Genomic DNA, 13156 nt, shown 5'->3' on the forward strand with positions numbered 1-13156 from the left:
TAAATTCGCAAAATTCAAGTTTTATCTGAAATCAAAGCAAAGCAATATGCACCAAGCAACATAACATCATATTATTATTCACACTTATCATCATCCCCGATATATTAACAGTACAAATTATCTTGCGGTCATCAGAAGACAAAATCGAGTTCAACAATGGTGCTTCAGTTGTCTGATTTTTCAAACCGGCCAAATTGAATCGTGAAATTGACTGAGGAGACTAGTTTCACAAGTTTAACAACCATTCGGCTTTGCATCTCCCGTAGCTCCAGTTGCCGTGGGATTCGGATTCGGTTCGTCTGGTTTCATTGCCGGGAACAGAAGCACTTCCTGAAATAATAATCATTCCTATTATACTACATTGCAGTCAAAGCATTGTTTAAGGCAAGAGGAATCCGAAAACTTAATTCGCCCATAAATTTATAACTAGCTTGAGGAAACGAACGACATTCACCCGCAGAAAAATACTCAAACCTCAAATTTGATATAAAAACTGACAGGTTATTAAAGAACCTCTCAACATCCGACTTTTAGAAAGTGCCGATAAAAGTAAACTGTACCAGAACTTGCTCGAACATATCAAGATGGCCTAAGAGCACCTGACCTTAATATTGTTCTGATTGGTCAAGAACATAGTCAATCTGTCAATGCCCATGCCCCAGCCTGCAGTAGGTGGGAGACCATACTCCAAACTGGTGCAGAAGTTCTCATCCACCATCTGTGCCTCGTCATCACCTGCCTCCTTCTGCTTTGCCTGCTCTTCAAACCTCTCTCTTTGCACCACAGGGTCATTCAATTCAGTGTACGCATTGCACAGTTCTTTGGTTAACACGAACAGCTCGAACCTCTCCGTAAGGCCAGGTTCCGATCTATGCCTAAATAAGGTTCAATTGAAGTTAACTGTAACACAAGCAAGAACGCGTTCCGATCTATTAGTTACAAATGTATAAATTGCTAAAAATCGGGACTACTTTATGCTTTCAAACATAGCCGGCAGATTGCCAGTAAATAGCTTCGATAGCATTGAAGATCCCGGTACACCGAAAATATAAAAAATAACAGCTGGAACTAGAAAAGCATATTTAAACCTTCAACACTATTCCAATGTCAGAACTTGGTACCTCTCTGAAGCAAAAACATACTCGCCCAATTCTATATGGCACCGTTGATTCCTATGACCCAGATTGGGATTGATAAAAAAAGAACATAGTCGGCAGATTGCCCAAAAATAGCCGCGAGACGCTTGTGGCCTTCCATGGAATAGAAAAAACTAAAGAAATAAGATAGGCAGATTGAATACCAGTCATTGAAAAGATCACTAGACATTTTGGGTTAGATTCGGACTGTCATTTTTATGAGACATATACGCTCTATAAGGAAAAAGCCCGGATTGATTTTTGAAAATTAATATTTGAAATCAAAAACTCAAGACTAATACTCAAAAATTAGGACATACATTTGGCACTACTTAGATGCATACTATTGATCTTTAACCAGTTAATGTTCATAAAATTTAAAGATCATTAATTGAGTTCAGAAGTCAGTTTTTGAGTGAGGTAAATCACGCAATTGACGTAAAAGAAGAACAAATGACGTCAGGCACACAAATTTCAACTGCAAATCACTAGAAGCCACTGAAAATGAAAAAGTCAGTGGTCGCAAGACTAATCGATGTAAACGACGAATTAAAAAAAACGCGATGTCCCCAATAATAGCCACCATGGCTCGCGGCTATTTAAAATAAAAATTGATTTTGGTACAAAAAATTATTCAAAAGCGACATCTTTTACTTCATTTTGTAGTTAAAAAAGTCTGTTCCTTAATGAGAGGGTATTCTGGCTAGTATCAGTACAAATAAGCATTAGGCATGGTATCTAAGACTTATAAGAATGAAGTTCAGGTAGCTAGCATCTAAAATTGGGCTTTAGGGGTTATCCTGTTTAGTTTTGATTTCGCTTTTTTTAATCCGTTCATTTAGAATTGCTTTGCTGAGCAACTGCTGTTTCAAAGCACTTCGAGAACAATTAGCCCAGAATGCATCAAACCAAGAGAAGTCGAAACGATTGCGCGCAAAATGTCGAAAAAGCGGTTAAATGAGGTAAAGCGAAACAAATGTTTATTCGACGAGGTTAAAAAACATAGGAGGACAAGTCCTGAACTAAAATCCAAAGAACTGAACTATCTGAAGACAACACTACCAGGCCTCCTAAAAGAACCACATTTGATAGTAAATAAATATATATCAAGCCAATCACGAAAAAAAAATTTACATGTCCTAGAAAAACTAATTAACAGTAGTATAAAATTCAACTTCCAAACCATTACCTTGCAGAAAAATTTAAATAAAAACTTTTGCTAGATCAGTCACGCACACAATACGTTGCAGAGAAAAACTAAGCTGCAAATTGGATAACCAATAAGAAAACGACTGAAAAAATGTATAATTCGTTTCAGTGAAAATGGCCCTGTCTGGCCTTTAGGTGTCACAATGGCAGCAACACCTGAAGAATTGGCCTCAATTAAGATTTTTCAGTTGGAAACCATCAAAAGAAGAAAAATAGGCAACAAATTCAAAACATAGCGGGCAGATTGCCAGAAAATGGCCGCAATAGATTCGTAGATCGGCAGTAAAAAACAGTAAAAAAGACAGACAAAAAAAATCGTCTTTTCATTGAAGGCTGATCTGTTATATTTTGATTAAAAATCTGTATAAGTTATTACTGCCTCTATTAGCTGATCTCAAATAATCTTCACTTAGAGTGACACACACCCATTTGACCTTATCTCTTTGAATTAACGTAAATAAAAGTCAATTTCAAAGTGAGGAAGTCATTTTTGAGAGTGAGGTAAGTCAAGTGTGACCAAAAATTTAATCACGCGCATGAACAAAAAAACTCGCTCCACTAAGAGCGAAAAATGATGTCACAAATGCAATTTAGTTGAAATTGCATGAACGAATGAACGAAAAGTGGCTGTGACGTCATATGGTCGTAACAAAAATCATGACGACGAAATAAAAAAAAAACCAAGAGAAGGCCAATAATAGCCCCAGCTATCGCTGTGCGGCTATTAAAAATGGACAAAAATTGACAGAAATTTACTCACATGCACCCGATTTTCTTCTTGAACAACTTGAAACAACATGAAATTGAAGTCAATCAAATTGAAAGATTCAAAATTGATAAAGCAACCGATTTAAACAAAAAAATTCCAATGCAATCAAAAACGAAACATAGCCGGCAGATTTCCGGAAAATAGCCACAGTAAACGCGCTTGACACACATAGCGATTGAAACTCTAAGCTGAAAGCTATTAAGCTTAATACTAATGTCAGCGACCGCTCACAACAATCACTCTGATGAACTTTGATAACTTTAGTTTGCGCGGTAAAAATTTCTTTCACGCCTAATTTTCTCTCAACTAAGCGACATGAACACAAAATCACTCTGCCTTCTCCCAGCACTTCAGCAATTTCACCTAAACGCACTTCACGCATTTCACTTCCTGTTTCAAATACACTCCAACTAAAACATAGCTGGCAGATTGCCGAAAAATAGCCGCGATAGACGCTTGTGGCCTACCATGAATTGAAACAACTAAAGATATGAGATACAGATTGACCACACGCTAATACTCAAGAATTAGGGCATATAAGTTTGGCACTAATTAGATTCACACTATTGACCTTCAATTAATGAGTTAAGAATTCATTTTTTTAGTGAGGTAAGTCACGCAATTGACCTAAAAGCAGAAATGACGTCACGAACACAAAATTTAACTGCAAAGCAATAGAAGCCACTGAAGTCATTGAAAAAGTCAATTCCAAGAAATCAGGGTAAGACAAAACAAAAATCTGTTGGACGATGAAAAAATATTAGGAGCGTAATAGCCGCCAGGAATTGCTGACGCGGCTATTAATTACCGATCAAAAAAGACGCTCCACCAATACTCCTCTTTGAGTCGTAGAAAAGACATCACACCAATACAACTCAAAATCTTTAAATTGAATAAAGATAGCAGTACAGTCCTGACACAGTTCAAAGCATTTCCATTGAGCAAACCAAAAAACTAAACCTTGAATTGACTTGGAAACCAAATTTAAACATAACCGACTAAATGTCGGAAGAATTGCTCTCGAACGACTAGTGGGAGCACTAATCAATTGCAACCTGCTTCAGTCGGGGGGGGGGTCTAAATGGGACTAAGAAGTTCAATAGTGGGCTTCAAATAACCACATTAGAGGTTAACATATACCACTATTAAGATTTAAATTTAAAAATGACACCAGTTTCGGCGCACTTTTCATTTGACTTTTAGTATTAAATTGCCGCCAATTGAGTTCAGCTACTTGAAATTGTGATTGAGAGAGAATTTTAGATCACGTGAAACGCAAAAAGTCAAGGGCGTAAAAGTCACCCGAAAAGTCCAAACGGTCAAGCAAAAATTTTGCATAAAAAAGACGTTTACACAACTTACTATAATTGCTTCGCTACGAGAGCAATTAATATATCGCGTAATAAAATATCTCGAAAAGAATACATGATATCAAGATTATTAGTTAACCATTGACAGATAGAATACCGTTAACGATACAACTAGAACACCAACTTCATTAAAAACATCACTTCAAGACGAGCCAAATATCTTACGTCTGTGGAGTCACAGGGTTTGCAACCTTTTCAAAGAAACTGGACATGAATATCTCGTTTGTTTTGGATACTATCGATCCACGGTTACTTCCACTTCATTTCAAAAAGTAGTCTGAGCTGAATGTGTTCCCCATTTTCGAATAATTTCATATAACATCTGCTTTAAACAAACTTTAATATTCCGTAAGAATAACGTAGATCTTATGTGACATATTTTAAGTATGGCACAATAACACTACGGCTAAGCAATTATGCAAAATTATTTTACAAAATTGCTTCGTACAAAAAATCTGCTGAACGTACAGGCCCGTAACAAACATCAAATCGTTCACAATTGTTCCATCTAACTAAATGTCCAGGTGTTCTAACCCTATTTTATCATTCTTTCAATAATTTCGAGTAAAAAACAGCAGCAAGTCTTTAATTTTTGTCGAAAAACAATATACTATTTTTGGCAATAATCAAGAAACTTTCATTATTTGAATTTAGTAAGATACATAGTTAAAAAGCTCGAAATCTTGCCGTTATTATGATGTTTTTGTCTTTCCTGAAAAACTAATTCATACGAAGATCTCGCCGTTTCTGATAGTGAAATTCAGCAATTTTTGAGGGTAGAGTCGGTTAAACTCAATTGCGCGCGCTCATTTTTCGTTCCGGTCGAGCTCCCCAGTATAAATACAAAGCAAATTTCTCTAGCATTATCATTTTGCACAATTCGCTTTTATAATTTAGTACAAGTTATACTCAATTAAACTTAATTCCATTATCAACAATATGCCTGCCGCAGTTGCTAAGAAGACCACTACCCCCAAAAAGGCTGTAGCCAAACCCTCGCACCCAACTTACTCTGCCATGATCAAGAAAGCAATCAAAGAGCTGAACGAAAAAGGAGGATCAAGCAAAGTCGCCATTGAGAAATACATCAACGCCAACTACAAACTATCCGGAAATGTTTCCAATCTGGTCAGACTGGCTCTCCGACGAATGATCACCAAGAAGGAACTGGTCCACGCCTCAAGCAAGAGCACCGGAGCTAATGGCAGTTTCAAACTTCCAGCTAAAGAGCCCGCAGCTAAGAAATCGAGCCCTAAGAAGAAGGCAGCAAGTCCCAAAAAGAAGAGCCCAGCTTCACCAAAACCCAAGAAAGACGCAGCACCCAAAAAAGCCAAGAGCTCGACAAAACCCAAGGCCAAAAAAGCACCAGCAAAGAAGACGCCTGCTAAAAAGACCGCAGCAAAGAAATAGCGTTTCAAACTGAACTTATCAAACTGCGCGTTTTCACAAACATTTTTTAGATATTCTGAAGTCTTATTCCATGTTAGATATGAACAATATCTCTTTTGTTTAGAATTTTAGATTTGTTGAGATACAGTTCTGTATCAAGTTTGCTTTACTGAATTAAAATATTGTAAAATATTGACTCATTAAATAGGTGACGCGTTGAACAGACGAACTTATAGCTACCCAAGTCTTCGAGCTGTGTTTTCAAATTGGACTGAGCAATCGGGTTAAGCGTCTAGCATGCATAAACAAATTTTTACGAAAAATTGTCCACAACTTACTTCAATTCAAACTGACTTCAAGCGAACAAAAACACAGTCAATCAAAAGTGTAGGAAAATTGCTTAAATAATGTGAGATCAAATTATTGTTTCTCGCCATTTTTAAGAACATGAATTTACGCATAGTTAAGATAAAATTAATGAACTAAATAAGATGACAGACTGCAAAATCTATCAAAAACCGGTAATTAGAATAAAACAATATTCAAGTAACGAGGAACATTAAGAAACATGATGGAACTAACAAGTTCAATAGTGGGCTTCAAATAACCACATTGGAGGTTAATATATACCACTGTTAAGATTTAAAGTGAAAAATGGCAACAGTATCGTCGCACAACAGCATTGACAAAATCATGGAAAGACAATGAAAAAAAAGGTGCCAAAAACAAATTTTGCGAAAATCAACCTTTTAGAAAATTAGTGGCTTCAGCGCAAAAAACATACAACAATACTACAAAATCAATAAACACGGCATAGCTTACATCTTTAGATTTTTTAAAAAAACTTAATTTCATTATTTGGATAAAGGACAAAAAAATAAAAGCAAGATTCATAAATTCACTTAAACTTTTTGAAATTATTTTGTATTAAAGTCATCAAAAAAGAAAAAAGTAGTTAAAAATAGGCTAATACATTGAATTGAAAGTACGCCGCACTCTAAGGCGAATAACAAATGTCATTGTGGTTTAACTACAACAATATAAGCAACAAAAACGGCCAAACCTCCAAAATCCACCAACATTTAAAAAATAAGTAGTGTTAAAGTCATGAAACCCACTGTTATGATTTCAAGCAAGTGATTAAATCCATCTACGCCTCAGTAGCAACTGCTTAGACATGTCATTAGTGGAACTATTTGAACATAGCTGGCAGATCGCCAGAAAATAGCCGCAATAGCTTTGTAGATCTGCAGTCTCAAAAAAACATTAACAAAGAGAGACAAAAAAACGTCTTTTCATTGAAGGCTGATGTTATATTTTGATTAAAAATCTGTATATGTTTTTGCTGCCTCTATTAGCTGCTCTCAAATAACCTTCATTTAGAATGACACACACCCATTTGACCTTATCTCTTTGAATTAAAGTAAAAAAGTCAATTCAAAGTGAGGAAGTCATTTTTGAGAGTGAGGCAAGTCAAGTGTGACCAAAAATTTAATCACGCGAATGAACAAAAAAAACTTGCTCCACTAAGAGCGAAAAATGACGTCACACACGCACTTCATTTGAAATTGCATGAACGAATGAAAAAGCAGATTTTAAGTGGTTGTGACGTCATTTGGTCGTAACAAAAATCATGACGACGAAATAAAAAAAAAACCAAGAGAAGGCCAATAATAGCCCCAGCTATCGCTGTGCGGCTATTAAAAATGGACAAAAATTGACAGAAATTTACTCACATGCACCCGATTTTCTTCTTGAACAACTTGAAACAACATGAAATTGAAGTCAATCAAATTGAAAGATTCAAAATTGATAAAGCAACCGATTTAAACAAAAAAATTCCAATGCAATCAAAAACGAAACATAGCCGGCAGATTTCCGGAAAATAGCCACAGTAAACGCGCTTGACACACATAGCGATTGAAACTCTAAGCTGAAAGCTATTAAGCTTAATACTAATGTCAGCGACCGCTCACAACAATCACTCTGATGAACTTTGATAACTTTAGTTTGCGCGGTAAAAATTTCTTTCACGCCTAATTTTCTCTCAACTAAGCGACATGAACACAAAATCACTCTGCCTTCTCCCAGCACTTCAGCAATTTCACCTAAACGCACTTCACGCATTTCACTTCCTGTTTCAAATACACTCCAACTAAAACATAGCTGGCAGATTGCCGAAAAATAGCCGCGATAGACGCTTGTGGCCTACCATGAATTGAAACAACTAAAGATATGAGATACAGATTGACCACACGCTAATACTCAAGAATTAGGGCATATAAGTTTGGCACTAATTAGATTCACACTATTGACCTTCAATTAATGAGTTAAGAATTCATTTTTTTAGTGAGGTAAGTCACGCAATTGACCTAAAAGCAGAAATGACGTCACGAACACAAAATTTAACTGCAAAGCAATAGAAGCCACTGAAGTCATTGAAAAAGTCAATTCCAAGAAATCAGGGTAAGACAAAACAAAAATCTGTTGGACGATGAAAAAATATTAGGAGCGTAATAGCCGCCAGGAATTGCTGACGCGGCTATTAATTACCGATCAAAAAAGACGCTCCACCAATACTCCTCTTTGAGTCGTAGAAAAGACATCACACCAATACAACTCAAAATCTTTAAATTGAATAAAGATAGCAGTACAGTCCTGACACAGTTCAAAGCATTTCCATTGAGCAAACCAAAAAACTAAACCTTGAATTGACTTGGAAACCAAATTTAAACATAACCGACTAAATGTCGGAAGAATTGCTCTCGAACGACTAGTGGGAGCACTAATCAATTGCAACCTGCTTCAGTCGGGGGGGGGGTCTAAATGGGACTAAGAAGTTCAATAGTGGGCTTCAAATAACCACATTAGAGGTTAACATATACCACTATTAAGATTTAAATTTAAAAATGACACCAGTTTCGGCGCACTTTTCATTTGACTTTTAGTATTAAATTGCCGCCAATTGAGTTCAGCTACTTGAAATTGTGATTGAGAGAGAATTTTAGATCACGTGAAACGCAAAAAGTCAAGGGCGTAAAAGTCACCCGAAAAGTCCAAACGGTCAAGCAAAAATTTTGCATAAAAAAGACGTTTACACAACTTACTATAATTGCTTCGCTACGAGAGCAATTAATATATCGCGTAATAAAATATCTCGAAAAGAATACATGATATCAAGATTATTAGTTAACCATTGACAGATAGAATACCGTTAACGATACAACTAGAACACCAACTTCATTAAAAACATCACTTCAAGACGAGCCAAATATCTTACGTCTGTGGAGTCACAGGGTTTGCAACCTTTTCAAAGAAACTGGACATGAATATCTCGTTTGTTTTGGATACTATCGATCCACGGTTACTTCCACTTCATTTCAAAAAGTAGTCTGAGCTGAATGTGTTCCCCATTTTCGAATAATTTCATATAACATCTGCTTTAAACAAACTTTAATATTCCGTAAGAATAACGTAGATCTTATGTGACATATTTTAAGTATGGCACAATAACACTACGGCTAAGCAATTATGCAAAATTATTTTACAAAATTGCTTCGTACAAAAAATCTGCTGAACGTACAGGCCCGTAACAAACATCAAATCGTTCACAATTGTTCCATCTAACTAAATGTCCAGGTGTTCTAACCCTATTTTATCATTCTTTCAATAATTTCGAGTAAAAAACAGCAGCAAGTCTTTAATTTTTGTCGAAAAACAATATACTATTTTTGGCAATAATCAAGAAACTTTCATTATTTGAATTTAGTAAGATACATAGTTAAAAAGCTCGAAATCTTGCCGTTATTATGATGTTTTTGTCTTTCCTGAAAAACTAATTCATACGAAGATCTCGCCGTTTCTGATAGTGAAATTCAGCAATTTTTGAGGGTAGAGTCGGTTAAACTCAATTGCGCGCGCTCATTTTTCGTTCCGGTCGAGCTCCCCAGTATAAATACAAAGCAAATTTCTCTAGCATTATCATTTTGCACAATTCGCTTTTATAATTTAGTACAAGTTATACTCAATTAAACTTAATTCCATTATCAACAATATGCCTGCCGCAGTTGCTAAGAAGACCACTACCCCCAAAAAGGCTGTAGCCAAACCCTCGCACCCAACTTACTCTGCCATGATCAAGAAAGCAATCAAAGAGCTGAACGAAAAAGGAGGATCAAGCAAAGTCGCCATTGAGAAATACATCAACGCCAACTACAAACTATCCGGAAATGTTTCCAATCTGGTCAGACTGGCTCTCCGACGAATGATCACCAAGAAGGAACTGGTCCACGCCTCAAGCAAGAGCACCGGAGCTAATGGCAGTTTCAAACTTCCAGCTAAAGAGCCCGCAGCTAAGAAATCGAGCCCTAAGAAGAAGGCAGCAAGTCCCAAAAAGAAGAGCCCAGCTTCACCAAAACCCAAGAAAGACGCAGCACCCAAAAAAGCCAAGAGCTCGACAAAACCCAAGGCCAAAAAAGCACCAGCAAAGAAGACGCCTGCTAAAAAGACCGCAGCAAAGAAATAGCGTTTCAAACTGAACTTATCAAACTGCGCGTTTTCACAAACATTTTTTAGATATTCTGAAGTCTTATTCCATGTTAGATATGAACAATATCTCTTTTGTTTAGAATTTTAGATTTGTTGAGATACAGTTCTGTATCAAGTTTGCTTTACTGAATTAAAATATTGTAAAATATTGACTCATTAAATAGGTGACGCGTTGAACAGACGAACTTATAGCTACCCAAGTCTTCGAGCTGTGTTTTCAAATTGGACTGAGCAATCGGGTTAAGCGTCTAGCATGCATAAACAAATTTTTACGAAAAATTGTCCACAACTTACTTCAATTCAAACTGACTTCAAGCGAACAAAAACACAGTCAATCAAAAGTGTAGGAAAATTGCTTAAATAATGTGAGATCAAATTATTGTTTCTCGCCATTTTTAAGAACATGAATTTACGCATAGTTAAGATAAAATTAATGAACTAAATAAGATGACAGACTGCAAAATCTATCAAAAACCGGTAATTAGAATAAAACAATATTCAAGTAACGAGGAACATTAAGAAACATGATGGAACTAACAAGTTCAATAGTGGGCTTCAAATAACCACATTGGAGGTTAATATATACCACTGTTAAGATTTAAAGTGAAAAATGGCAACAGTATCGTCGCACAACAGCATTGACAAAATCATGGAAAGACAATGAAAAAAAAGGTGCCAAAAACAAATTTTGCGAAAATCAACCTTTTAGAAAATTAGTGGCTTCAGCGCAAAAAACATACAACAATACTACAAAATCAATAAACACGGCATAGCTTACATCTTTAGATTTTTTAAAAAAACTTAATTTCATTATTTGGATAAAGGACAAAAAAATAAAAGCAAGATTCATAAATTCACTTAAACTTTTTGAAATTATTTTGTATTAAAGTCATCAAAAAAGAAAAAAGTAGTTAAAAATAGGCTAATACATTGAATTGAAAGTACGCCGCACTCTAAGGCGAATAACAAATGTCATTGTGGTTTAACTACAACAATATAAGCAACAAAAACGGCCAAACCTCCAAAATCCACCAACATTTAAAAAATAAGTAGTGTTAAAGTCATGAAACCCACTGTTATGATTTCAAGCAAGTGATTAAATCCATCTACGCCTCAGTAGCAACTGCTTAGACATGTCATTAGTGGAACTATTTGAACATAGCTGGCAGATCGCCAGAAAATAGCCGCAATAGCTTTGTAGATCTGCAGTCTCAAAAAAACATTAACAAAGAGAGACAAAAAAACGTCTTTTCATTGAAGGCTGATGTTATATTTTGATTAAAAATCTGTATATGTTTTTGCTGCCTCTATTAGCTGCTCTCAAATAACCTTCATTTAGAATGACACACACCCATTTGACCTTATCTCTTTGAATTAAAGTAAAAAAGTCAATTCAAAGTGAGGAAGTCATTTTTGAGAGTGAGGCAAGTCAAGTGTGACCAAAAATTTAATCACGCGAATGAACAAAAAAAACTTGCTCCACTAAGAGCGAAAAATGACGTCACACACGCACTTCATTTGAAATTGCATGAACGAATGAAAAAGCAGATTTTAAGTGGTTGTGACGTCATATAATCGTAACAAAAATCGCGACGACGAAATAAAAAAACAAGAGAAGGCCAATAATAGCCCCAGCTATCGCTGTGCGGCTATTAATAACAACAAAAGGCACAACATATAGATGCAAAACTCAAACGTTCGAAAGTATCTTTTGAAGACACAGTGTAAAAGTTATAAAAGCCACCAGCTCAACCTGAATTATTTAGTAGGTAAATCGATGGCTCACTAGTAGCTAATGAGACTATTTGATAAGACTACGAAAAGAAGAAGAGACAGGAAAAACATAGCCGGCAGATTGCCGGAATAGCTGCGAAAGAATAGACCTGCGTGCCATATAATAGAGATAGAAACAGATACAGATCTAAATAGAAAAAAATCGACGCTGCTCAAAAAAACTAGGTAAGAAACATTCAGCGATAAATTAGTAAAGCTTGTCAAAATTCATTCCGCAGAAGCCTCTTATTAGGGACCTTTACTGCACAAATGAGTTCCTTTGACCTTAAACAAATTCAAACTAAACTTAAGTTTTAAAGTGCAAAAGTCATTTTATTGAGTGAGGTAAGTCACGTATGATCAAAATCTAATCATGCAATTAACCTAAAAACTTTTGCTAAAGCGAGCGAGAAATGACGTCACGCGCGCAAATGCCGTTAGTGAGAGGAGGAAGTCATTCAGAAAATTTGACTTTTTCAGCTTTGCTGTGTGAACAAATGTAAAACGAAAAAAGCGTCAGACGACGAAACAAAAAAAACCAAGAGCACCGCAATATAGCTTCGCTCAGCTTACAGCTTCGCAGCTATAATAAAAAAAAACCGCTAATATTTGTTGACAATATGTTTCTAAGTCAACGAAACATTTAGCTCTGAACTGAAGCGACTGATTTGATTCGAATATGCCTCAGAAGCAACAGTTGAGAGCTAAAATTAATTACGGTAAAGGATAAGACAACAGAAACAACAAAGATGACATAATTTTTTTTTAAAAAAAAGCACTAGATTTCATAGGAACAAATGGTTTCAAAGTCATAAAAAACATTAGCAGCCATTCAGGGATTCAAGCAATTGCAAATAGATGCAAATAGAACACATGCAACGGAACTTTTGAATATCACCCAAGAGAAAGCACTAAAAACAGAAGTCAAATTGCCGGACCTGAAAAAATTTAATCTCATAACC

At 35.9% G+C, this 13156-nt stretch overlaps 3 protein-coding genes across 3 annotated transcripts in view; 2 read left to right on the plus strand and 1 right to left on the minus strand.

The window, feature by feature from the left end:
• Positions 1-13156, minus strand: part of LOC142336399 (lysine--tRNA ligase-like) — a 64171-nt gene continuing 51015 nt past the window's right edge. Inside the window, exons 11-12 of the mRNA XM_075385201.1 lie at positions 605-875; positions 1-330 (exon numbers count right to left, since the gene is read on the minus strand). Coding sequence (XP_075241316.1) covers positions 235-330; positions 605-875 — 367 coding nt within the window. The 3' untranslated portion in view covers positions 1-234. The remainder of the gene's footprint in view (positions 331-604; positions 876-13156) is intronic.
• On the plus strand, positions 5346-6065 carry LOC142337236 (histone H1-like). The gene has a single exon (XM_075386380.1). It carries the CDS (start codon positions 5424-5426, stop codon positions 5892-5894), a length of 471 nt encoding a protein of 156 aa, XP_075242495.1. The 5' UTR covers positions 5346-5423; the 3' UTR covers positions 5895-6065.
• LOC142337237 (histone H1-like) lies at positions 9850-10569 on the plus strand. Its single transcript, XM_075386381.1, has one exon. It carries the CDS (start codon positions 9928-9930, stop codon positions 10396-10398), a length of 471 nt encoding a protein of 156 aa, XP_075242496.1. The 5' UTR covers positions 9850-9927; the 3' UTR covers positions 10399-10569.

This window comes from Convolutriloba macropyga, chromosome 3, assembly GCF_964194025.1.
Source record: "Convolutriloba macropyga chromosome 3, txConMacr16.3, whole genome shotgun sequence".
Classification (NCBI taxonomy): Eukaryota; Metazoa; Xenacoelomorpha; order Acoela; family Convolutidae; genus Convolutriloba; species Convolutriloba macropyga.

What these genes read in the sequence shown, in the direction of transcription:
- LOC142337236 (XM_075386380.1), top strand. Translation starts at nt 5,424, where the DNA reads ATGCCTGCCGCAGTTGCTAAGAAGACCACTACCCCCAAAAAGGCTGTA.
- LOC142337237 (XM_075386381.1), top strand. Translation starts at nt 9,928, where the DNA reads ATGCCTGCCGCAGTTGCTAAGAAGACCACTACCCCCAAAAAGGCTGTA.